Source organism: Nicotiana sylvestris, chromosome 5 (genome assembly GCF_000393655.2).
Source record: "Nicotiana sylvestris chromosome 5, ASM39365v2, whole genome shotgun sequence".
NCBI classification, from domain to species: domain Eukaryota; kingdom Viridiplantae; phylum Streptophyta; class Magnoliopsida; order Solanales; family Solanaceae; genus Nicotiana; species Nicotiana sylvestris.
The window spans coordinates 125,764,184-125,791,641 of NC_091061.1; the positions used below are offsets into that span (position 1 = coordinate 125,764,184).

Sequence of the window (27,458 nt, forward strand, 5' to 3'; positions counted from 1 at the left end):
TGATGTCGAATTTCAAAAAAAATTACATAACCGGGCTCGGGGGTGAATGGGTAATCGGATTTTGGTCCGAATTTCAGGTTTGGACCAAGCGGGCTTAGGAGTTGACTTTTTCAATAATGACCTAAATTGAATGTTTTGCAATCATGGGTAGTTCCTAAGGCCTATTTTGAATTGTTTGGTTGGTAATTTGCTAGATTTTGTTGGTTCGGAGGCTTGTTTGAAAGGCAAAGTTGTGGTTTAACTTTGAGTTGATCCTAGGAGCGAGGTAAGTGTCGTGGTTAACCTTGACTTGAGGGATTAGGATTTTTTTGCCTTTTTGCTACATATTTAGATGTTGGGTACAACGTATATGTGAGGTGACGAGTATTTATGTGTTGTTGTTTGGTTAAAGCATGCGAGTAGGACTTGTTCCTTATAATTTATTGCTTACTTTGATCATGTTATCCATGCTTAGACTAGTTACTTATCAAATTGATCGTTTTTTCCGCGTTTATGGGCTTTCTGTGATAATTGAGTATTATTTCTAAAGTTGAGGTTGGTATTGTGGAACGATTTTGATGTAAGGCTTGTTCTTGTTCATTCTATCTCCGTGTTGTTATATGTTCATTGTTATATGGTAAGGGAGAGTGTTAATGCACGAAGGGTGATGCCGTACCATATTGTGAGAGTTAATGCACGAAAGATGATGTTGTGCCATATTTTGAGAGTTAATGCACGAAGGGTGATGTCGTGTCTTATCTATTGATTTATGATGAAAGTGAATATAAAAGTACGAAGGGTGATGCCATGACATTATTATTGTTTCATTGTGAGGTTGAGAGTAAAAGCACGAAGGATGATGTCGTGCAGTTTTATTTATTATGTTTATTCGTTTTACTGGTTAAGGGCATATTGAATGTTCTAGTTATCATTTCCTGCTGTATTTTATAGTATCTTGTACCCCTTTTGCATGCCCCCTCATAATAATATATGTTTAGCCTCTATCTGTTATTATCTTGTACTCCCTCCGTTCCAATTTATGTGAACCTATTTCCTTTTTGGTTCGTTCCAAAAAGAATGACCCCTCTCTAAATTTGGAAGCAATTTAGCTTAAACTTACAATTCTACCCTTAATGAGAAGCTTTTATAACCACACAAATACCCTGGGCCCCTTTTTGATTTGTTTAGGACCACAAATTCTAAAAGTCTTCATTTTTTCATAAACTTCGTGCCCAATCAAACAGGTTCACATAAATTGGAACAGAGAGAGTATGTATATTGTTATTTGCATAGATTATTTACGTGGGTATCTTGTCAAAGCCTCGTCACTACTTCGTCAAGGTTAGGCTCGACACTTACGGAGTACAAGGGGTCGGTTGTATTCATACTACACTCTACACTTCTTGTGCAGATTTTGGTATGGGTCCCAGTTGTCCGTGAGTCTCGGAACTGCTTTTGGAGACTCGGTAGATCTGCTGGCGTCTGCAGACCTTGAAGTCGCTTTCCACTTCCCCTATTTTTACTATTCTTTTCATTCAAGACAATTGTATTTATTTCAAACCTTGTTTGTAGAGGTTCTAGAAGCTCGTGAATTGTGACTCCATATCCAGGGTGTATCAGATATTATTGGTTTTTATGTTATTCCGCACTCAGTTTTAGTTTTATTTCTGCTTAATTGATTTTGTTTATTGGAATCGGTTAGAATTGGCTTAAAGATTCTCTAACATTGACTTGCCAAGCAAGTGAAATGTTAGGCGCCATCACGGTCCCGAAGGTGGGAATTCCGAATCGAGACATTATCCTACGAAGTTATATCAATGTAGATGTGAAGATTGCTATTTCTGTATAAACGAAAAAGATTATTTTAGATTAACTACTAGTGAAAAGGTAGTCAAACTATGAAAACCTTTTTTTTTTTTTAAACATTAACAGGATATGCAATCGAATTCAACTAACTTGAAAGAGATTTTTTTGGTTGATTGGTTGAAATAATTTCCCATCTCGACTCCAAACTGCTTTGATCAGAACCTATTCACCGTTTAGAGTAAGAATAATATCTACATTGTAGCGCGCGAGAGAGAGAGTTTCAACTCCTCTTGTGGTACAGTGAACTCGTTGCTAATACAAAGTAAGTTTCCATATTGATTTGGGCAGGTTAAATTTGAACTAGTAGAAACGTGGAGTTGATCTAAAACTATGGATGGGTTACTAATCATAAGCACTACTATTTCTCGTAGTAAAGCACATTTAAATAATTTTAAACAGAGCATTTACCATTCACTATTTATCCAATAAAAAAGGATTGTACTATACAACTTACATTTACTGAATCACAAAGAAGGAAAGCAAGTGAATAAGAGCACCCAAATCGCTCTTCCATGTGTTTCGCATGTCGTGCAACAAAAATTAAGAGTTTGTTTGAAATGACACCTTGTAAATGGCTAGTTCGAGGTTGTAATTACACAATATAGTAATTATATAGACTTGTTTATTTGTCATAATGTGATTACAATATAATTTTGTGTGTCACGTTTGGTTGCACAAGTATAGTTACATAGTAAATTATTTTTATTTTAAAATAAATTTAACAATAAAAATTAAATAAACATTTATTTAAATGGACAAGAAAATAAAATTTAATTTTGAAAAATATATGTGCATATAAGAAATATCAAATTTTGTTTATTACTAGACCTATAAATACATATTTTTTAAAAATATTTTAATTATTATATATTGATAACAAATATCGTAAAGAGTAATCAATATCTTCGTACTCATGTGGATATAGTGTAACTCATGATTTGTTCTATTTTCTAAATTACAAAATATATGTATGAATTTAGAATTTTATTCCATAATAAATTACTATTATAATAAATAATAGTTACAAAGTTTTCTCCTTGGCAACTTACAAAAGTCTTTTGTCCGTTTATATTGTGTATAGGTGTATTCTTGGAGTGCAACAGTGAAAAGGAAGAGAGTGAAGGTATAAAAAAATATTTGAAAAAATAAAAAGTTGTGTCTAACAACTAATTAAAACTAAAAAGTTTAAAAAGAAAAAAAAAAGTAAAAACAAAATATTAAAAGTTGCAAAATTATATGGAAGTACGCCAATATGCAATATGTATTAAGGTTGAAAACTGAGAATAAGAGAAATGTGGGGGAAAAAATAATGTTTTCAAAAAAAGAACAAAAAAAGAGAATTAGAAAAGTTACCTTAGAATATTATCGCATTATGTAATTATCATCAATTTGCGCCTCCCATTTGAGAATTGAAGAGTGTAATTGTTGAGCGTCAGCCATGAATGCTTCTGTGAAAGCTTCACACAATTGAAAAGAAACAGAGAAGAAAGGAGAGAAAATGAACTTTTCACTATTGTATTGAAAATAATACAATGTACACATATTTATACACTGTATAACTGACCTAACTACTTCTAATTAGTTAATTAACAACTACTTCTAACTGATCCTTCATCAGCTAGGATCCAGCTGTCACTCCACTCACGTGACACCTTCAACACTCTCCCTCAAGCTGTGTAATGTGAACAGGTTGAACATTCCCAGCTTGATAACAAAACTTCATGTTGTGCCTTTCCTAGTCCTTTAGTTAAGATATCAGCCAACTGCAAGTTTGTGGGCACATGTTATGCACATATAAGACCTTCTTGAATCTTCTCCCTAATGAAATGACAATCAATCTCTATGTGTTTTGTTTGCTCATGGTATATAGGATTAGCAGCAATTTGAAGTGATGTGTTGCTATCACAAACAGTTTCACTGGAAACTTCAGTTGCATTCCCAGTTCTTCATATAGTCCAGTAAGCCATACTATTTCTGCAATTGCATTTGTCATGCTTCTATATTCAGCCTTTGCAAAGCTCCTAGATACTGTGTTTTGCTTCTTCGATTTCCAGGAAATCAAGGAGTCTCCTATCTTGACTATAAAATCACTTACTGATCTCCTTGTCATAGGGCAAGTTGCCCAATCTGCATCACAATAAACGGTTAGCTCAGAAGATGGTTTGGATGACAATAGTATTCCCAATCCATGTGCATTCTTCAGATATCTCACCACCCTTAGAGCCCCTTCCATGTGTGACTTCTTTGGCCTATGCATTAATTGACTCAATTTCTGCACTATATAGCTTATGTCTGTTCGAGTCATAGTTAGATAAAGAAAATTTCCCACTAGCCTTTGATATCCAGCAGGATCATGTAGCAATTCATCAGTAGTACATTCAGTCTCACAACCTTGATCAAATTTTATGCTGGTATGTCTCTGATTGAGTTCCATGGGTGTGGCAACAGGCTTGGAAACAGCCAGTCCAAGATCTGCAATAAGGTCTAAAGCAAACTTTCTTTGACAGACTAAAATTCCATCTTTACTCATGGCAATTTCAAGACCAAGGAAGTATCTCATCTCCTCTAGGTCCTTGATCTTGAAATGATGATGAAGCATGAGTTTGGCCTCTTGGATCATAGATACAAAGGAACCTGTAATGAGAAGGTCATCTACATAGACTAGGATAATGACCAAATAAGAACTTGTTTTTTTTGTGAAAAACGAATAATCATGATGACTCTAAGTAGACCCTATAGATACAAGAGCTTCACAAAGCTTGAGGTTCTACTGACGAGAGGCTTGTTTCAATCGGTATAGAGATTTCTGGAGTTTACAAACTTTGATGCAATCCCCCTATCCTAAAAGACCAGGTGGGGGAATCATATAAACATATTCTATAAGATCACCCTGAAGGAATGCATTGAAGACATTCATTTAGTGCAGCATCCAACCAAACATAGCAGCTAGTGATAAGACAGTTATTACAGTGACCATCTTTACCACTAGGGAAAAAATTTCCTGGTAATCTAATCCCTCCTACTGAGTATAGCCCTTAGCCACTAGGCGATCCTTATATATGTCTACCTCTCCTTTGGTATTATACTTGACTTTGAACACCCACTATACCCAATGGGCTTCTTGTCAGTAGGAAGTTCAACCAGTAACCAAATATGGTTGTCATGCAGAGCCTGTAGCTCTTGTTTTATGGCTTCTACCCTGTGAGGATTGAGCAAAGCCTCCTCATAAGTATCAGGTTCTCTGATAGTGGACATGTTGAATAAAACTTTGTCGTAGGGATTGGAGAGTGAAGCATAAGACATATAGGCTGATAAGGGATAAGAAGATCCCACTACTGCATGGGATGTGGGCTTGGACACTGTGTGTATGTAATCATTTATCCACTCAGGAGGCTTAGAAGTTTTGCAGGATTTTCTTGGTCATGTGGACATGCTAGGACCTACAAGGTCTGAAGCAGCACCATGAGTGATGGCTGGCACCATTATCTCATCAGCTATGGGAATAGGTAATGTGTGTCTGGTAGTATCATCTTTGTCATTGGCTGTTGTACCTTTCAAAGACTAAGAAGCAGGAGTGCTAGCAGGACTATGGACAGTATCAGTAGGAGATAGTGGCTTCAATGAACATGTGACAGCCTCTGCTTCAAGTTCAAAAGGATCATGGGAACTATTACAGCAATCAACAGCAACACGAGGCCTTAACTGATAATGAGAGGACTTGAAAGGAAAGACATCTTCCCTTAAAGACACATCTCTGCTTACAAAAAACAATTTTGTATCCAGGCTATACAGCATGTACCTTTCTGAGTACTAGAATATCCCATATGTACTGCAGGGATTGCTCTACTGGCAAATTTGTGACTCTTGGCAACTACATTTGTGGCATAGCATAAACATCCCAACACCCTTAGGTGTTGCAAGTTGGGACTCCTTCCATAGAATGCCTCAAAAAGAGACTTACATGCTAAAGTTGTAGATGGAACCCTATTGATCAAGTATGCTGCATTCTGAACACATACTCTCCAGAAGGTTAAAGGTATAGAAGCCTGAAATCTGATGGCCCTTGCCACTTCTATCGTGGAGTATGGACGAATGAGATTTGATGTACAATGCATGCACTACTAAATAGATCTTTGCAATGTGAATTAAAGAATTATGTACCATTATCACTTCTGAAGATTTTGATTGAACCATTAAATTGGGTCTTTACTAGCTTCATAAAGCCCTTCATTACAATTGAGACATAACTTTTCAACCTTAACAGGAAAATCCAAACCATTCTACTACAATCATCAACTAGTGTAAGAAAGAATCTATGACCATCATGAGCAGATACCCTGTAAGGACCCCAGACACATCCATGAACTAGTTCAAACACTTTACCAGCTCTACTAGTGCATTGAGGAAAGGGTAACCTAATTTGCTTAGCTAATGAACATATTGAACAAGTTCTGTCAGCAGCTATATTGACAGCTTTACATATATCCATTTGTTGTAGTATTTTGTGAGGGACATTCCCTAGTCTCCTATGCCATAGCCCTGCTGATAATGTCAGCCTGGAAGCCAATGAGTGTGGTGTTTTATTATGTATGTTATTTCTCCAATAGTATAGGTCATTATGCATTCTACCAGTCCCTTTTACCTTCCCAGTGTAAAGGTCCTGCACAGGAAAAAATTAGGATAGAAGGACATAAAGCACTGCAGCTCTCTAGTTAGTTTATCCACTAACAACAAGTTAAATTTAAACTCAGGCACACACAACACATCACTAATATCTCCTTTTGCTAACCTACATTTACCAATATGACTAATTGGCAATTGTTTTCCATCTGGAAAATGTACTAATGATCCCTGCTTAGGGTAGTCATATAGATCAAACAACATTTCAGGAGTCGATACCATATGGTTTGTGGCTCCTATGTCCACTATCCAACCGTAACCTTTTTTACTTGCCAAGAATGAACAAATAGTACCTGCCATGTTAGCTGATGTCTCTGGTACATTTTCTTTGTTGAGCATTTGTAGGATTTGATTATACTGCTCAGGATTAAAAGTGATGGTAACACCTCCTGGAAATCCTTGAGACTGTGCCTCTTGCATCTGCATATAGTTGTGGGAACCTTGCCTTTGCATCTGCATATGATTGTTGCTTCCACTTGTTGTCCCTGCAAGAGAAGTTCCAAAAATAGCTCCAGCCATACCTGTTTTTCCTATTTGTCCTATATTACAATTTCCTCCAGCCTGAGAGGAGCTTCCATAATCTGCATCATTTGCCCTTTGGTGTTGATGACCAGCAGTAGCTTGATGACCACCAGCAGCTCCTTGTATTGGTTTCTTCTACCTTTGAAGTCAGCTGGGTAACCAATAAGTTGATAATAATTTTCTTTGCTATGTCCCTTAATCTTGCAAAACTCACAATATATGTTGAAGTTCCTTTTGTTCTTATACATTGAGCCTCCTCTAGCAACTAAACTCCATAATGTTGTGATGTCGTTCCTTTATGCTATTGAGCTCAGCCCAGTATGTGATGTTCCTGATGTATTCTTTTGGCTTTCATCCACAACAACTTGAGCATAAGCCTAATTCAAGGTAGATTCTACTGACTTCATCAAGATCTGTCTTCTAGCTTGAGCATAGGAATCATTCAGTCTACTTAATAATTGTAGCAACTTCTGCAACTGAAGGTGATCTGTGTACTCCTTCGAATTTGTTGAAGGTACCATCGCCCGTAGTTCCTTCAGTTTTGTAAAATACATGGATACTGAATCCATTCCTTGAGAAATCGTGGCAATTTCTCTATGTAGCTGAAAAATCCTCATCCTATTCACCTTATCTAACCTCTCTTTTAGATATTCTCAGACTAAGTGAGCAGTAGAAGCATACACAATTTCACTAAGTAAATCTGGTGACACTGTGTTCATGATCCACGAGAGCACAATTGCATTATATGTTTCCCAATCTACATGCAATTCTGGACTAAATTGATCCTTCCTACAGGTACGAACCCTAGTTTTTGTTTTGCCTGAAGTGCAATTCTCATCGACCTCCGCCATATCCCATAGTTCTCAGAGCCTGTGAGCTGAACTGGAACTAACACCTTGGAGTATCTAAAGGGTGCACAAACAAAGGATGAGTGTGATCAATTTTCTCCGTCGCTATTATCGATTCGATATTTCCAAAGGAAGGAGACGAAGGAGAAGAAGGAGGAGAAGCTTCGGTCATATGAAATTGAAAGGAAAATCAGATGAACGTGACTATCGTGTTAAGATCTGATACCATGTTGAGCGTCTGCCATGAATGCTTCTGTGAAAGCTTCACACAACTGACAAGGAATAGAGAAGAAAGGAGAGGAAATAAACTTTTCACTACTGTATTGAAAATAATACACTATACATATATTTATACATTGTATAACCGACCTAACTACTTCTAATTAGTTAATTAACAACTACTTCTAACTTATCCTTCACCAGCTAGGATCCAGCTGTCACTCCACTCACGTGACACCTTCAATAGTACTTACACCCTTCAATTACACACAGTTTCATGCTGACAAGTAATGTTTGGCCAAATAAACTTGTCAAACTGTATAATTATATTTAATTACACACAAATTCAATTCCCAGATAACTTTTCAGAAAGACTCTTATCTACAGTAGGAATTAGGACTTCACTGTAATCATTAAAGACATAAATGTAACTGTAATATCTGCCTTCCAAAGTTCAGGTGTGGAGGCCGGGAATTTAGGTAAAAGGATAGTAGGTAATCGAGAGTGTTTCTTTAACATATTAGTTGTATTAGTATTAGTGTGGTGTTATATTATTGTTAGATTTCTAGTACTACGTATTAAGGGTTAATGCCTGCATATATACACTACCCTCCTCAGACCCCATTTGTGGGATTATACTGAATTTTTTCGTTGTTATTGTTGATTTCTTAGAAGGACCTACCTACTAAAACATAATTCATATGCTTTAAGTAGGAATGCCATAACTATGCTAATCCTGCTGGTCACATAATTAGAAAATCTAATTAGGACGTTTGGACAACTCGTCCTATAAAAATAGTTGCATACACATCGAACATCTATATTAGGGGATTAATGAATCAATATAGTACAAGTAATAAACGGGATAAAAGTCGTGGTGGAAGTGAGCTGCGCAGATAATCGTCTGACTTTTTTTGACAAGTTTGCCAACTACGCTGCCTATAGGCTCTCGAATAAATATTTTCTACCATCATGAAAACCTTGCAATACATATGCTTTTTGTCTGTGTTTTTGCTACGTGTCATGCCAATTTGTCCCAGTTTAAACTGACAGCATATGATATAATAAGTGTGATAGCATACTATTGTTATGGTTTGTATGGTTCAAATTGGCAAGTTTATCGTACAGAATCTATTTTTGTAAATAACTCTCATTCAGACATGTGCATTTATAGTTATGCGACTTGCAGGGTTGAGTGGTGTGATTCGAGAGAGTTTTGGTGTTATTTGAGACACTTAGTCCTTTGGTTGAAGGCTTTAGCTGTAAGAGTTGATCGGAGTTTGACTTTTTATAGACGATTCCGGAATGATGTTTTGATTATGGCTCCGATAGCTTCGTACGATAATTTTGGACTTAGGCGTATGTCCGGATGTGAATTGGAGGTCCGTAGATTGTTTTGACTTGAATTGGCGAAAGTTGAAAGGTGAAGATTTGGAAGGTTGATAGGTTTGACCGAGGGTTGACTTTATTGATATCGGGCTCGGATTGTGATTTTGGGAGTTGGTAGAGGTACGTTGTGTCATTTGGGACGTGCACGCAAAATTTGAGGTCATTCGGAGTTATTTAGGTTTGTTTAGCACAAGTTATGAATGTGGAAATGTTCATTCGTTCATTAGGCTTGAATTGAGGCGTGATTCATAGTTTTGATGTTATTTGGTGTAATTTGAGGCCTCGAGTAGATTCGTGTTATGTTTTAGAATTGATCGATATGTTTGGACGGGGGTCCCGATGGCCTCGAGTGTGTTTCGGGTTGAGTTCGAGTCAATTAGGGACTTAGAGGAATTGCTAGAAGTCTGGTGAGATCCGAGTTTTCGCACATACATTGTTTGGGTTGCGCGTGCGGCACCGTAGAAGCCACTGGTTGGCCCGTATATGCGATGTTTGACTGGGAAAGTTGGGTCTTCAGGTGCGGATAGGGGAGTGCAGATGCGGAACCGCAGAAGCGGATGCCTCCGCAGAAGTGGATTTGAGCTGGTTGAGTAGGGACCGCATGTGCGATGCTTTGTCCGCAGAAGTGGACGCGCAAGTGTGCATTTAGGTCCGCAGAAGCGTAATTTTTGGGCTTTAAGTGAGGCCGCATTTGCGATGCTTTTATCGCAGATGCGACAGACGGGCCGCAGCCTGGGCAAAATATAACTTGGTCGAGGGTTTTATTTCATTTAGCACACTTTAGATTAGAGAGCTCGATTTTGGAGGAGACTTTCTCGGATTTGAATTTGGGTAAGTGTTTTTTACTCGGATTTGTTATTTTTTCATGATTTGGATTTTGATTTTAGTGTTTGATTAGTCATTTGAATTAAAGAAACTTGGGATTTTGGTAAAAAAAAATCTAAAACATAAATTGATGGTTTGAAGGACGATTTGAGGTCGGAATTGGATGATTTTGGTATGGTTGAACTTGTATCCGAATGCGTGTTCAAAATTTATCAGTTTGGTCGGGTTCTGATATGCGGGCCTGAGGTTAACTTTTTATTTTTCATTAAAGACCGAATCTTTTTTTATCCGGAATTGCTTCCTACGACTTTTATTTATGATATTAAGTTATTTTGGTTAGATTTGAGCCGTCCGGGGTTGGATTCACGTTGGAAGGGCTTGTTAGTGAACTGATTTATCTTGTTTGAGGTAAGTATCCTGCCTAACCTTATGTGGGGGAACTTTCCCATAGGATTTGGTCTGTTTGCAATACTTGTACTATGTGAGCGACGTGTATATAAGGTGACGAGTGTATATACGGGCGTATATGTGTTGGTTTTTGACCCGAATAGACCGTAGGTTATTAATATGCCTTAATGTGATAATGAACTTTATATGAAACTTATGAAATCTCTTTATGATTATTTGATCATGCTCATTTCATTGACATATCCATAGACGTGCATTATTTATTGAACATCCCTCCGCTACTATGATTATTTATTATGTCCTCGTGCACGGTTGTTCAAAGTTGCGAACTTACACTTTGATGACACGTTGCTGCTATTGTTGTGATATTGTGGCACTTTGCATTATATTTTGTGGTGTCGTGGCACTTATGAACATGTTGAGTGGATTGATGGGGGGTGTCAGTATGAGATTTTGCCGTGCGATTTCTTTGTCTATGACTGTGCGCATGGGGCGAAATAAGGGTGACGTTATCTCGGGCTTCCCGGCTGGCTTAATGAGGGTGCTTATAAACGCATATGGCAAAATAAGGGTGGTATATCACTTTATGTGCACATGCGGCATAATAAAAGTGGTATTTGATGATGTTATGTAATATTTTGGGGTGTTTTGTTGTGATTGTGATTGTGATGAGACGGGGCTGATGTTTCATTCTCATAGTTGTATCTGAAAGTTTACGTGTTGCACTTATCTGAGTTGATGACAATATTTGACATTTTATCACATGCTTTACTTCTATATGAGGTTTTGTGATCAAGATGAGTTTTACCACAATGAGTTGTTATTACCTATTCAAAAAGGGTTGTGATTACTGTTTTCGGTTATATTTCAATTATCAGTTTTCTTGGATATATAATTATTGCATAGGTTAATTATCTAGTGAGTATCTCGCGACTTGAACTTCGTCACTACTCCCCCGAGATTAGTCTTGATACTTATTGGGTACCGATTATGGTTGTACTTATGCTACACTTCTGCACATTTTTGTGCAGATCCAGGTACTTCAAACCGGACCGATCGGTAGTGAGGCATCGGGGACTTCAAGGTAGCCCTGCATATCACCCTCTTGTTTCATCTTTACTGTTCATGTATTTCAGACAATACTATATTGTGAGATTGATTCTGTGTATTCAGTTAGAGCTTGTGACTCAGTACCGCCTCTGGGATATTATGTTGAGTATCTGTCGCTTCGACCTGTATTACTCCTTATTTCCGCTTTTATGTTAAACTCTATTTTCATTATTTCATACTTTAATTGTTTTAAATAATGTTGAGAGACCGGCTTACCTAGTTTGGAGACTAGATGTCATCACGACTCCTACGGAGGAATTTTGGATCGTGACACTAACAAATATAGAAAACTAGTCCTAATAAATATGGAAAAGAAAAACTCTCCTTGTCCTAAGCATACACAAATACATACACCCATACACACGCTTCTTTAATAAACACAAATTTTTTATTTTTATATATATAAGCTGTTAAATTCCCCGAACAAAAAAAAAACTTATCGTTTAGCAACAAAGGTGGCTTAAAAGTTACTTTACATCACAAGTTTGAATCATATATGTGACGTTCATGCATTTTTTTCCAGATCTCTGATTCAACCGCTACCATCAACTCCTCTCAGATGCACTCTCCCTTCTAGAAGTTCTTCCATGACCCAAAAGCGATAATGGTTCAAGGACATGAAAGCTAAAAATGTTGGATACATAAGACTTCTATTATCCATGATAATGCAAAGGCTCCACGTCTAGGAATTACAATGTCCCAGATCATGCAAGTTTAGCTTTTCTTTGAGTTAACTTCAATTTTACATGAAATAGATTGCGTGCTAGAACATATTAAAATACAGTGACTATGTAAAAATTCTTTGTGCTAACTTAAATCCTTTAAAATACCATGGCTTGTTCAAAGAGGAAAGAGAGAGTTGGTGCAGATTCTAAGCATTCCAAGTGTTTATGGAGTTGATTCTAAGCATTTCCAAGTAATTAATTAACTGCGACTAATTAATTAGGGCTGCACAAAGCAGGGAATCAGGGATCAAGAGACACGTACAATATTTACGAGAAAACACATATATCATCTACCATTACCATTATCAAACCTACAATATCATCGTTGATCCAAATACTAAGACATGTTCCCTAATTGAACAACACCATTTTCGACTCTTCCGTTATCATCAAGGAAAATAAAGATTATAAGGTCTAAGATAGAGACATGAAGTTAATTGAGGTGACTTATTTGACCCTCAAGGGATCATGTTAGAGAAGAAGTTGGTGCAGCAAACTCTTTGATTTTTCACCAATATAATTTTGCTTTGAAATATAAAACCTTTCTTTCACTCTAATTAAGATAAAGCCGTCAATGGCTGATTCTTTTATGTTTTTAATTTGTCCCGTTGTTCATTGTCCTGTATCACGGAGGCTAAGAGAGGAAATTAAAGACAAATTACAAATGATAATTTTTTATTTAGGGAATCAGGACTAATGATTAAAATTAAAGACTTCCCCTTGAAGCAGGGAAGGTAGTGGTCGGGAAAAAAATCTATGGGAATAACATTAGTAGCATTTCTTCAGGTAATCGAATCTGTGTCCCTGTCACCTATCATCCAGAAATGGGAATAGATTTGTTGAGCTAAGACAGAGCAAACATTTGGGTCAAGTCTCTGCCGTTTATCTCAAATGATCTCATTCCACTAAAAATATTCCTATATTTTATGGACGGCATCACTCCTCCATCATCATACTTGTCCAGTCAAACCATATGCATTGATACGAGTTATTACGCCCAAACAATTCAAAACACTCTCCTAACATGGTGTGATATTGTTCGTCTCAGCGAAGCTATCAAGTTTTTCCCCGAAAGGTTTCACTCCATTAAAAGAATCTTAATACCTCATATGTAGTTTTTTTTTTTTTTGGTCAACTATCAACATATCATGTGAGAACTTTGTTCATACAACCAAAAATATTCATACACAAACTTGTATGCCGAAACGCTAACATATCAAATATGCACGGATCTTCCACCTATCCTCCCAAACAAAAATTTGAAGAAAATAAGTTATATATATATATATATTGCAAAATATGATTTTGTCCATATTATATCATTCATGCTCAATAAACTTCGTCAAATATTCAAAAGAACCCCAATTGTTTCTTGTCTTGTCATCCAGATGTTATCTATAGTTTGCCTTCGCTATTGAAGTGTGTGACATCTCATCCATGAAATTACATTATTAGGATAGAACATTTTTAATTCGAAGTCTAGTCTACCATTTGAATAAATAACCATATGGTTATTATTTGATAACAAAATCCTAATACTCGTAACTTTCGCCTACCCACCTCCAGAAGGATTAAACCCTTCAAAAATATGCAGTGGGGGTTTGATTAGTTTAGATTAAATTTATAGTTCAAGGAGCAAAACCCACCCTAAAGTTACCATTCCCTTTGTCTCCAAGAAAAATATAGTTCCACTTTCTTGTTGGCCAGTCACAAGATAATGTTCACTTTTCTCCCGGTAATTTTGACGGTATTTTCTTCTACTCATTTCAATAGACCTATTCTACATTATATATGAGCTAAAATCACCAAAATCCATGTAGCGGTCACACGTGTTTATATAATAATATATGTGCTTGTTAATACAAAATTCATATGTATATAGACATTACCAAATCATTTGTTCTTTCTTTATGAAGCCATATAATTATAATACCAAATAAAAAAGCGGATAATTCAAATGGGAAGGGTGAGTATATATTTTTCATTGTCAAAATCTCACAAATACTTCATGCATTCTTTGTCCTTTTTCTCTTTTTTTTTTAAACCATACGATATTTGGAAGTCACTGGCTTGACTACATCTTATTCGCCCCTAGTATTGCCCCGTTAAAAGGACAATGATAGAAAAAAATCCATTCCTAAAGCTCAAAACCTCGAATTCAAAGTCTCTAACTAAAGATATAAAAAATCACATTCATTCTATCACACTCCCATCATACTACATACATTCATAAACATTTACTCATATAGGCACAATAACAACTAGTGGTAACAAAATGGATAAAAGAAAATAGTTAACCACCCATATTATCCATTAAAAATGGGTTAGATAATGAACTTTTTAAAAACGGGTCAAATATGGATGAGAACCATATTATCCACTTAGGAAATGGATGACCAATAGATAACTAGTGTGTTTAACTTTTATATTTGTAAAGCCTCAAATTAGGGGTTCCTCAAGTTTGAGAGACTAGGAATTCCCCCAAGAATGATCATATTCAAGAAATCATGGATACGAATATCCATATATCTGACAGTTAACCCATTTCTTATCCGTATTAAATTTGAGCCGAATCGAATAATTTATTTATTTTTATATTTACCCGTTTTTACCCGCCTATTGACTCGACCCGCCCGTTTGTCACCTCTAATAACAACAGTTAGGAATGTAGTGCCCAACCTCCTTTCCCTCCTCTCAAAGAAAGAAAGAAACTAGTATGTATCCATGCACGTATATTATTTGGCTATCATTGATGTTAATCTTTGTGCATCAAAGATCAAAAATCAGGGGTGTATCTTGTAAAAACAAGGAAAAACCAATATCTTACTTCACTAGCTGCATCTTTCAAACCTAAACTCAAATTATCAAATAAAAGTATCACCATCAATCACATCCCACATAGAGTCAAACTACTAACGACACCATTTTGTCAAAACAATCCCTTTATTCTTTTCCTTTTGCTGTCGGCACAAGTTTTACTCTTAAAAGAAAACAAAGAAGAATTTTTACCGCGCTTAACACCTTCTTCACGAAAGTTAGTTAAGGTTTTTTCCTAAGGACAACTTCATTTTCATCCACAGGGAGATCTTGCTTCTTCCACAAAGGTTCCTTGTCGGGGTGGACCAATTTAAATAACATTTTTATAATACACAATAATGCAAAAAAAGAACAAGGATTCGTTTAAAAGAGGTAGTGATGTCACCTGAAAGATATAATGATTGTGTTAGTATCAGCTAAACAACTGGTTTGCTTGTTGCATTGGGTTTTCACCCAATACTGCATCTAAACTAAGACTTCTAATTTGTACGCCTTCTTCTGACACGTACGTACTTTCATTCCCATGTACAGAAAAAAACAAATATAGATATGAGTTTTGCATATGTTATTCGTTTTAACGTATGTTTATACTAGGAAGATGCTACCAAGATATATAATGAAAAAAATTTGGAGGTAGAATTAGGATTTTTAAGTTTATAGATTCTGGATTCTAGAAAAAATAATTTTCGAATGCTTGAAAAATTATTGTATATACATATTAAGTAGAATTTTTTTTATAAAAATACAGTGTCTGAGCGACTCATGAGCCAAAACTATTGGATTCTAACTTATAAGACAAACTCTAGTTTCCTGGCAAAATTGTGCATGAATATTACATACGACAATTTTAAGGCTGAGGTAGAGAGTAGACACAAATATGACGTGTATATATAGGTATGAGAAGCATCTTGTATTATAATTTGAGTATTGTCTATTATTTGTATTAGAAAATTGTACAGATGTATTCGACTAGATTGACTTGGGAAAACTACTAGCTCAATGTCAGTGTAAAGCCATGGGAAGAGCTAGGGTAGAAGAGTTCTAATTCGAACCCCTACGTCGGAATATTGCAATATAAAATAAGTTAAAATTATTAATTTTTTTACACATATAAAGTAAATATAATTGAATCTTCTTAACTTTTTTGTGTTTACTTTTTTATATTTCGAATTAACTTATTGAAAATCTCGATTCCATCACTGAATATAACATGCCATGTTTTTTTTCAATAAAGCAGGTTTTATTTGCGAGGTTAGAAGAACCCCCTACATGTCTATTATTAAGTAATAAGAGAAGAATAGTAACAATTTGATGGGGAGGCACATTTCTTAATTTACGTCCTAATTATCTGTGATGTGATAATGGAAGACTAACCCATTCAAAAACCAAAATATTCTATCATAACTTCTTCTATATAGGACGAGATATTCTATCAAACCTAAGTAATTTCTTTGTTACGACGGAATATTTGTGGCATCGATATAGTAATTAGCATCAAGATTGCTATTTTTAGCAAGTCAACTTTACTCCTACTTACTACAGTATTTTACAGACCATGGGAATATGGGATTGAGGGAGTTTTGTCCCTCTCATCTTCCTAGGCCTTGGTGTGGGACGATGCGGGTTCTATCTTTAACCCACAAAATTTCAACTCATTTTCCTCCCCCCGCTCCGCACAACAATTTTAATCCGTATCCACTGCCCCACACAGCACCTGCGTCCACCCACCCCCTCTCCCCCTAATTTCTTTTTTCAAGTGAGGAAAATGCGGGCTATGAGAAATTAGGATCTCAACGTCCAACTTGAATATATACTTATAACTAGTAAATTTATTCGCGCTTCGTGCGATTATAAAAGACAATGGTAAACTGATAAACTAATACTTCTATAATATATCAGATAGAAAAATAAAATTTTCTTGCTACGCATATATAATCGTGTTCTATAATTGATAAAATCCCAAATACAACTATTTTCATTAGAATTATTTGTGGTATGAAGATGAGAATAAAAAGATGAGTGGTAGACAATTGTCCACGTATTAATAGCGTGTTTCGCCAAACTTCTTTTGAGGCAAAAGTGTCTCTTTTTTTTAGTTTTTTTTCCTTTTAAAATTAAGGTGTTTGGCTTTTTTCTAAAATTCTTGGTATGTTTAAAATGGCCGAACACTTTAATTTTAGAAAGTACAAGTAAAGCTTCTGCTTTACTCAAAAGCAAAACTGCTTCTCACCAAGAATTTATTTTTAAAAAAAACTTGTATTTTATTTTTTTCTCCACTCAATCAACTGTCTTACAGTATATTTTTTTATGTGAATGTAGAGCCATTCTTTATATTCCGCTACATATTTATATCATATGATACATGCCATGAAATATAATAGGAAACAAAAAATAAATTTATATAAATTACAAACGTTGACTAAAATCTAGGAGCATCTGCGGAAAACAAAACCACCCTGGGTCGTTCCTCATAATCCATTTAGTCAATCTCGTTGACCGGCATTTTTGCTAACATAACTTCTGTATTGTATAAGTCACTGGTAATGAAAAATGATGGTTAAATAGTACACCAAAACTTCCTGATAAAAGCAATGTATAAAGGTTGTAGAACAAATATAACCAAGTACTAATAATAACATTTCAAACCATAGAGGCATAGATATTATCACTTCAAACCAAATTTATACAACATTAACACACATCTAGTATAGACAATGACCAAAAAGGACCATACCTGTCAAGACCCAAAATCCCAACCCGGTCGTGATGGCGCCTCTCGTGAAGACAAGGCCAGCCAATCAACAAAACAGTACATCTCTTTATAATTACTTAGCAGGAATAAGTCTAAATCATGGGCAATATAATCTTAAATGCGAAATAAACGTGATAGAACAAGGAAAACCATCCCAACTCAGCCGAAATCGGGCTGTCACAAGTCATGAGCTACTACAGAGTTTACTAATATTTTACAAAGTCTGGAATTATCATAAATAACAAAGATAAGGGAGAAAACGGGGCTGCGGACGTCAACAACTACCTCGTTACTCCTAGTCACTGCCTGGCCTGGAAAGAATCAGCGCTCATGAGCGAACTCAGCTCTGCCTGTATCTGCACACATGGTGCAGGGAGTAATGTGAGTACTCCGACCCAGTGAGTAATAAAAGTAACTACAGTCCGAAGATAAGAAAACCTAGTAAATACACAAAGTACACATATTGAAACATGAATAAGCATTTAACGGGGAATACGAGACGAAAATACAGGAAACAACGGTTCGGGTCGTTACATTCTCCCCAACTAAAACAAACGTTCATCCTCGAACGTGCCCAGACTTGTTCCAAAAGCCCAACAATTGCTGAATAACCTTACCATGTATAAATCTGGGGATGAACTCACGTCATCCTATCTCACGTAGGTCTGATAATACAATAAAACTGAAATTTCATAGCCATTTAGACCATAAACCGTAGACCCACATTGTACTTTCCGAAGTCATACCCAGAATTAACACGAATCAGCTGTAATAACCCACAATCCAACACTCGAAGCGATAGTCTCTATTCACAGCAGTTGCCCACAATACGCAAATACCGATAGGAAACCTCTTGTTAGCTAAAGTACTATTCCAACACATTCATATACTACCAACTATAAATAAAACACGCGATAAAACGTAACCATTTCTCAGATCAACCATTTATAAAGTCATTTCCTCTTTTACTAATATCGCAACAGATCTCCGAGTTGAACCTCGATATTATCCTCCTAACAAGCCGGAATTGATTTTTGTTCGTATTCATCACTGCCCCTAATGATCACCTCGAATCCAACACACCACTCTGGTGTTATAACACCCCAATACATGCCTAAGCCACAACTTGCATAATACGCGCACCCATAAGAAACGGTCCGAACATACTCAAATCATCAATATGACTCAACTGAGAGAGTTGTACCTCAAACTCTAGTACTGCCACAACATAAGGCTGAGACCCGGTCTCACATCATAGAAATAGGACACACAAAAAGGACCATACCATATTAGCTCTTAACCCAAACTATCTGTTTCTTGTATTTAATTTGTTGATCTTTGCATCACGAAATTCATCATCATCTGGATTTGGTTTTTCCTCTACCCACTCTTAACACCATTATTAACATGTTGGTCTCTCTCTAGAGTCCTCCGAGTAATTCAAATGAAAAATCAGTAGGTTCCTGATTGCTTTCGAAAAGGAAAAATTGTTATTTAATTACATATTTGCATAACATATTAATGGAAGCTTCCTGAGGAAATCAATAAGGCAAGTTACCTTTTTAGAGATGAATCCTTCTTTCATGATCTTTTATGTACTTTGATTTTATGCGCCATGTTTGTCCTGCAAACGAAACTATAAGGATAAAGTTAAACCTTTATATTATTAAAAATATAATTTTTGATAAAGGGAGGTTTCTCTTATGTCATGTCGAATTTGCATCGAAGTGTTGAGTTAGAGGAACTCGATTCCACATCTTTCTTATGATGAGTAAATGTAAGGTCTTCAGTAGATCATGCGTGTACTAAAAGGTGTACGATTCTTGATAAGGAGCTTGTAGGAAAGAATACTTATCCACTCTTACGGTAAAAAGGAATAATGGAACTGGAAGTTAGACACAAGTTGCAGCAAGTAAAAGAAACAAGGTAAAGAAGGATACGAGGTACCCAGTTAATAAAGATTATCATTATTTACCATTCAGGAAGGGAGATATAAGCATTTTTTACCTTCAACAGTAATAGATGTACGTACAATCGGCCACACCTATCTCAGTCATGCCCTATGAAGATTTATCCTCTCCTATAAAGAATAAAAAAAATATTTTTTTTCGTATATCTAATCAAAGAAAGGTTATAAAACCCAAGAAATACAAAATTTCACTTGGTGGAAGTTATGTGTTCCATACAAATAAGGGATTGATACACTTCTCCATGTATTCAACACAAAAGCCATTTGCTTCTCGTATAATAGACGCAAATAAGATCACTTTTTGATAGAGAATTGCAAATGAAAGAACAGAATTTGAGGAATGGACAGAATTGAAAGAGGAGCACAAAAGTAAGAAAATATATGGAATTGAGAATAGTAGAATATGTAACGTTTTCGTAAATGTGAAGTACATGTAATCTTCTAATTCGGGTGTCTTCCTCTCTTCACTATATGGCCAAATAAGTCAGTTGAAAATGAATTTATTGGATCATTATTATGCATATAATAATTTTGTTGATAATTGTCACACCTCCTTTTTCCGCCCTCGCGGGGGTACAGGAGTTTTTTCCAATTAAAGGACAGTCGAAACGGGATTTGTTTATTTATTTCAGAGTCGCCACTTGGGAGATTTAGGGTGTCCCAAGTCACCAGTTTAATCCCGAATCGAGGAAAAGAATGACTCTGTATTACAGTCCGCGAACCAGAAATCCGGATAAGGAATTCTGTTAACCCGGGAGAAGGTGTTAGGCATTCCCGAGTTCCGTGGTTCTAGCACGGTCGCTCAACTGTTATATTTGGCTTGATTATCTGATATAATACGTATTATAAACTTATGTGCAAATTTATCCCTTAGCCGCTTTTATTATTATTATTATTATTTTTTATTTATTGTTATTATTTTACGAAGAATTGCAACATTGTGAAAACGTATTTCAAATCACGTCGCAATCAATGCACCCGTGATTATCGACACATTTCGACTCCGTTGAGATTTAGATTTGGGTTACATAAATGCACACCCGTATTTAAGAAAATAACATTATTAAATACGCGCCTAGAGCGACTAGCGTATCATTATTTTGGGTAGGGCCGTGAAATTTGCTAAAACGGCTCCTCCCTAATTCTAAGCGATTAAATGTACATTTATTGAGGGCCCCGCAATCTATACATTTCATTAAGCGAGGCTCATCTCATTTATTTTAAATGGACAAATCTTAAAACGACTACATTTTTCTATAAAAATTAGTCTCTAAAATAAAGAAAGAAAATCCTAATTAATTACTAGCTTTTTATTATTTTAAGAAGACATGACATGCTAATTGCTTGATTAATACAAATATTGATGAAAAAGGAATTTTACTCTTAATTTCGAAATTATAAATAAAATAAAAATTCAACAATTAATATTCAAAATAAACAAATATAGCTAGATTAAAACTCAGCATTGTTATTTTTTTAAAAAAATATTATTGAGATTAATTATTCACAATCATTTGAAACTAGATTTAACCATAATTACTAAAGATTATTAGAAAGTTTATTAGACTTAAACGTTCTTTTAATCTTGCTTAAGCTCAAGTCATGCCTTAATGCCTAATTTACGATGTTTAATTTAAATTCGTGTCTTAGCTAAATTTAGCTACTTGTTCATGATCAACCTATAATCTTGAAGCCTTCATAACTAGTGAATTAACCTATTTTGCCGAACTGATTTATTACAGACTAACTTATGATATTATTTTCTTATTCCAGTTATTATTTAGTAATTCATGAAATAGCTTAAATACAATCAACAAAAGGAACAAAGAAAAAACGAAATTAAAACTTCAAATTTTCATTCTTCATATGTATTCACGCTTCATATTTCGGATTACAATAAACAGCTTTTCAGTTGTGTACCTGATATTGGAAGCAAAAGAAAATGAATATGAGAATCAGCAGCAGCAGTAAAATCAGTACAACACAGCAACAGACCGGTGGAGTAGTAATCCAAAAAAAACAAAAGCTTCCAGCTTTTATGAAACAACAATTAATTCTGATTTCAAACAACAAAAGAAAGCAGAATATTTTTTTAGTTTTTTTTTATTTGAAAGTTTAAATATTTTTCGGAATTTTCTATCTCTTAAATGTTCAGCCCTTTTCTCTCTTATTTTCAGATTTATTTCTCTCTCCCGTTTTTTTTTGTGTCTATGTTTTTCTGATTTCAAGACTTCTACTTATATCCCATCCCATAAATCTTTTAATCAATTAAAATCAATCCATTTTCTCTACCAAACCCATTATCTTCCCACTCATCCCCATTACATTAAATAAACATATCACACCACCCCATTATATTTTGTCCCCCATGCCTAACATAAAATAATGCAAGATTCCCCCCACTAAATTTTGTCTTGTCCCCCCTTTATATTAAATAACCATATCACAACCCACCCCATTTCATTTTGTCCCCCATGCTTCAAATAAACAATTACAAAATGTACAATTCCTAAACTACCCCTCCGACCCTATTGCAAATTACTATTTTACCCCCGAAAGTACTATAAATTACCAAACTACCCATCAGCTATAACACATCAATTAATCAAACTTAACCAAAATATAGACAATATGATTAATTTCTAACAATGTTCAAACAACAAATTTCATGAACATGAATTCTTCAACATTTCAACAACAAATCACATGAACATGATTTCTTCAACATTTCAACAACAAATCACATGAACACAAATTGAACAACAAAGAACAACTAAAATTTGATTGAACAATATTTTAGCAACAAACAATCCTATTTTCGGATTCAACAACAACAACAAACAAGTATATTTAGATTTCTAAATTCAATAATATTGAACTTAAAATCAACTCTAACAACATTACAACAAACAATTCCTATATTAAACTTTAAACAAGATTATGAGACAAATTCAAGAAATAATCATAAATGATAAACAAGAAATCAAACTATACAAAATTCGGATTCAAGAACAATTAAACAAAGTATGGACATGAATTAAATTTATTTTGAACAAAAACAAAATGACGGATTCAAATGATTAAACCAACATACTTCTCTATCACAACTAAATTCGTTTAGGCAAATAACAAAACAAAACCTAAGAAGAAACAATTATGAATTTAAACTTGAACTTTAACAATACTGACCATTTTTGGAAAATACATAAAATACATAAAACAAATTGAGGAAACAATTAGTTAAACTTTAATTTGTATCTAACTAACATTAAACTAACAACATTTACCTAAACAATAAAACAAACATGAAATAAACATGAAAAATTCACCAAATAATGAACAAACTAGAAATTTATTTCAACGAAGAACAAACCAAACAAGAATTGAATCATTTATCGATTTTGGATCCAAAAAATACCAAACAAAAATATGGACGATAAATGAGATTCAAAAACCAACTAACCGGAAATGAAACGACGAACAACGACCAACCAACAACGAACTCGGACAGTGATCGACGACATCGACCAAAACTCATCCACGCGAACTCGACTGGACTGAAGCAGTAGCATCCGCTACTGCTGGACATCGGCGCTTGAACTGAATGACGAAGATGAAGCAGAAACAGTTGACGATGAAGAGAAATGGACGCAGCAGCAGCTTAATGAAGAAGCCATCGCGAACTCGACTGGACTGAAGCAGTAGCATCGCTACTGCTTGACATCGGAGCTTGAAATGGACGCAGCAGCAGCTCGGACGCGAGGAGGAGCAGCGGCGATGGTGTGGTTTGGACGAGAAGCAGCGGGCAGTCCATGGTCGAGCTTGAGCTCGTCAATGGAGAAACAACGCTGGGGCGATGGACTATCGTGGTGGTTGTGTCGTTTGGTTGTGTATGTGTGTGTGAGTGTGACGACGTGAGGGGGTGTTCGTGGGGGAGGGTGGTCGACGTTGCAGGCTGGGGTTTGTGGGGGGAGGCAGCCATGGATGGGGTGTTTTGGAGTTTTGAGGAAGAAGAAGGAAAATGAGGGGGGTGGCGGATGACTTAGTAGTTTTAGGGTTTTTTTTTGTTTTATTTTGTTTGTAAAATAATAGGGGTGTTGGGTTATGGACTGGGTCAACCCAGTTCGAAATGGACTGGGTTGTAGGGAAGATTGGGCCATTTTTTGGGCCTATGGCTTGAAATCGAAGAAGAGGCTCAATTCCGACTTTCTTTATATTTTCACTCTCTTTCTTCTTTTATTTCTCTAAAACTAAATTATAAAAATACTTAAATTATTATTAAGAATTAAATTAAGTTATAAAAGCGCAAATTAACTCCCAATAACAATTAACGCACAATTAAGTAATAATTAAGCATAAAATTGTATATTTGGACATTAAATGCTAAAAATGCAAACGATGCCTATTTTTGTAATTTTAATTTTTGTAAAACAAATTTAATTACTAACAATTGTAGAATTAAATCCTACATGCAAAATGCGACATATTTTTGTATTTTTATTAATTTAGCAAATAAACAACGCACAGACAAATATAAATAATTATTCAAAATATCACAAAATTGCACACCAAAGAAAAATCATTTTATTTTTGAATTTTTGGGAGTAATTCTCATATTGGGCAAAAATCACGTGCTTACAGCTGCCCCTCTTTGCCCGAAGACACGAAGGGTTTTCGTGCAAAGATAAAGCGAGCGATTTTTGCCCATCCGAGTACTCCGTGTGAAGCATTTTTTGAAAAAGATTTGACCGAACCTTTGCTTCAAAGGTTTCCTACATATCCTGGGCTAAACAGGAATCAGGTCAATGTAGTTCGGGAAATTTTGGTAGCTGGGACTACCGTTGGACTGCAATGTTACTGTTGTTGCATGCTATTACTACTGCTTACCGATCTCCTTGTTACACCGTGCTTAAAAGAAAACAAGAAGCTAAGCTATACTGCAATTTTTCTTGTTGCCTTGCTTTCTTGTCTGCTTGCATTTTTTCCGGTGCTTTTCTTCTTTTGACACATGTACTTGAGTTTGTACTGTGACCTCTTGTTGCAACCTTCTATTTCCCGGTGCCGGGGAATTTTGTTGTTTCCTGCTGGGGATTCCTATTGTAACCCTCTGTTTTATTGTCCTCTGACTTGATCTTGAAATGTATGCCTCTGTTCTATGGGCGGGCTCCCAACTTCAATACTTGAAATTAAAGACTGAATGTATGCCTCTGTTATCTGGGCGGGCTCCCAACTTCAATGCTTGAAATGTAAAAGACTGAAATGTATTCCTCTGTTATCTGGGCGGGCTCCCAACTTCAACTCTTGAAATGTAAAGACTGAATGTATGCCTCTGTTATCTGGGCGGGCTCCCAACTTCAATGCTTGAAATGAAAAGACTGAAATGTATTCCTCTGTTATCTGGGCGGGCTCCCAACTTCAACTCTTGAAATGTAAAGACTGAATGTATGCCTCTGTTATCTGGGCGGGCTCCCAATTGCTAACTTTGAAATGGAATATCTCTATTCTCCAGGCAGACTTCTGACTTTTAAAATTTAAACTATGTGTCTCTGTTCTTCAGGCGGACTCCTGACATCAATCTTGAAAAGTATGTCTCTGTTCTCCAGGCGGACTCCTGACTTTTAAAATTTAAACTATGTGTCTCTGTTCTTCAGGCGGACTCCTGACATCAATCTTGAAAAGTATGTCTCTGTTCTCCAGGCGGACTCCTGACTTTTAAAATTTAAGCTGTATGTCTCCGTTCTTCAGGCGGACTCCTGATGTCAAACTTGAAAAGTATGTCTCTGTTCTCCAGGCGGACTCCTGACTTTTAAAATTTAAGCTGTATGTCTCCGTTCTTCAGGCGGACTCCTGATGTCAAACTTGAAAAGTATGTCTCTGTTCTCCAGGCGGACTCCTGATTGCTAAATTTGAAATGAATGTCTCTATTCTCCAGGCAGACTCCTGATATTTGAAATTTAAACTATATGTCTCCGTTCTTCAGGCGGACTCCTGACGTCAAACTTGAAAAATACGTCTCTGTTCTCCAGGCGGACTCCTGACAACTTGCATTTATCCTGATTAGTGCTTATTTTTCCCTCCTGGAGAATTCCTCTTCAACAACTAACTTTTCTCCCCCTGCTCAATCAAAGAAAATTTTGTCAGTTTAAAACGGTGGTTAGTTGATGGCATTCTTGCTGAAAAATCCTTCCACTGCCTTGCTTTGTGTTGACTAATTTCCACGCACTGACCCTGAACCGCTTGACTTTCTGACCAACTTTTAAATTTCCCAACCTCTGGCGACCTAAATGTTTTACACCCCTGCTGTTATTTCACTTTTCTGACCTTTTTGTTTGAGCTTTCGCCTTTCCCACGACATTTCCCAATCATTTCACCGATGAAACTTCCGTTAATTCCCTGTATTCCACTTGACATCAAGTTGTTTTTGACATGCTCTGACCACGTTGTGCTTTACAATTCTAGAAGCTGGTAGTGAACTTTGAAGTCCTTTCTGCTTGCATTGAACAAAACTGGCACTGAAACATCTCAGCTAGATAAAACCCTCAAAAGAAAATGAAATGCCATGATTTTTGAGTTAAGGATAAGAAGAATCCAAAACCAGATGACTGTTTGAAAAGAGAAAGAAAAGAAACTTATCTGAACGAGACAACTAGTACCAATGGTCAAGACATGCATTTTGGATTAATCAGCCCAATCTGTCCAAACAAACAACTCTCAATTGCCGTACCTCATTGCCCAGAACTTCCATCACTTGTTTGATTTATCCAGACCTTAACCTTGTTTCCCTGCGGTACCGCGAAACGGTTTCTATCAACAGACCTTTCTCAGTTTTCCATTTCTTATCTCACCTTCGCCTTGAGGTGCCCGTAAAGGTTTTCACCAACAAGACTCTCTCATTTATTTTTCTCTCAGCTCCCGTCGCCTTACGGTGCCCGTGAGGGTTTTCACCCATAAGACTCTCTCATTTATTTTTGTTCTTCTTGCTCGAACCAGAGTGTTGCCCCTGTCGTGGGTTATTCCTACCTGTTCATCTTGGCATTTCTCAAAACTGATCATAAGGTCTTTCTTCGGTCCGTAATGTAGGCTTTTGGATTGATTTAGAAAGAAAGGTATAAAAGGCTCAAAACAATTCCAATGGGTTCAAATTACAACTTTCGGAATCCAACTTTCATAACAATCACCACTTCTGCCCCAGTTTCTTGCTTGGGGATTTTTGGATTTCTATTTGGTATGACTGAACCTTGGAGTAAGGCTGCCTATGTACCCTTTCGGGATCAAGTCAAACGTAGTTCACTTCATAGAGACTACGTTGTTATGTTTCTCTTATTTCCTTTTTTTTTCTTCACTTTTCT

The 27,458-nt window shown here is 36.0% G+C and overlaps 1 protein-coding gene across 1 annotated transcript; it reads right to left on the minus strand.

Moving 5' to 3' along the window:
• Positions 1-3,685: 3,685 nt before the first annotated feature.
• LOC138869274 (uncharacterized mitochondrial protein AtMg00810-like) lies at positions 3,686-4,465 on the minus strand. The gene has a single exon (XM_070146877.1). The coding sequence runs from the start codon at positions 4,463-4,465 to the stop codon at positions 3,686-3,688; it is 780 nt and encodes a 259-aa protein (XP_070002978.1).
• Between the last annotated feature and the right edge of the window lie 22,993 nt (positions 4,466-27,458).

Coding starts and splice junctions, on each gene's coding strand:
- LOC138869274 (XM_070146877.1), bottom strand. CDS start 4,465: ATGATCCAAGAGGCCAAACTCATGCTTCATCATCATTTCAAGATCAAG.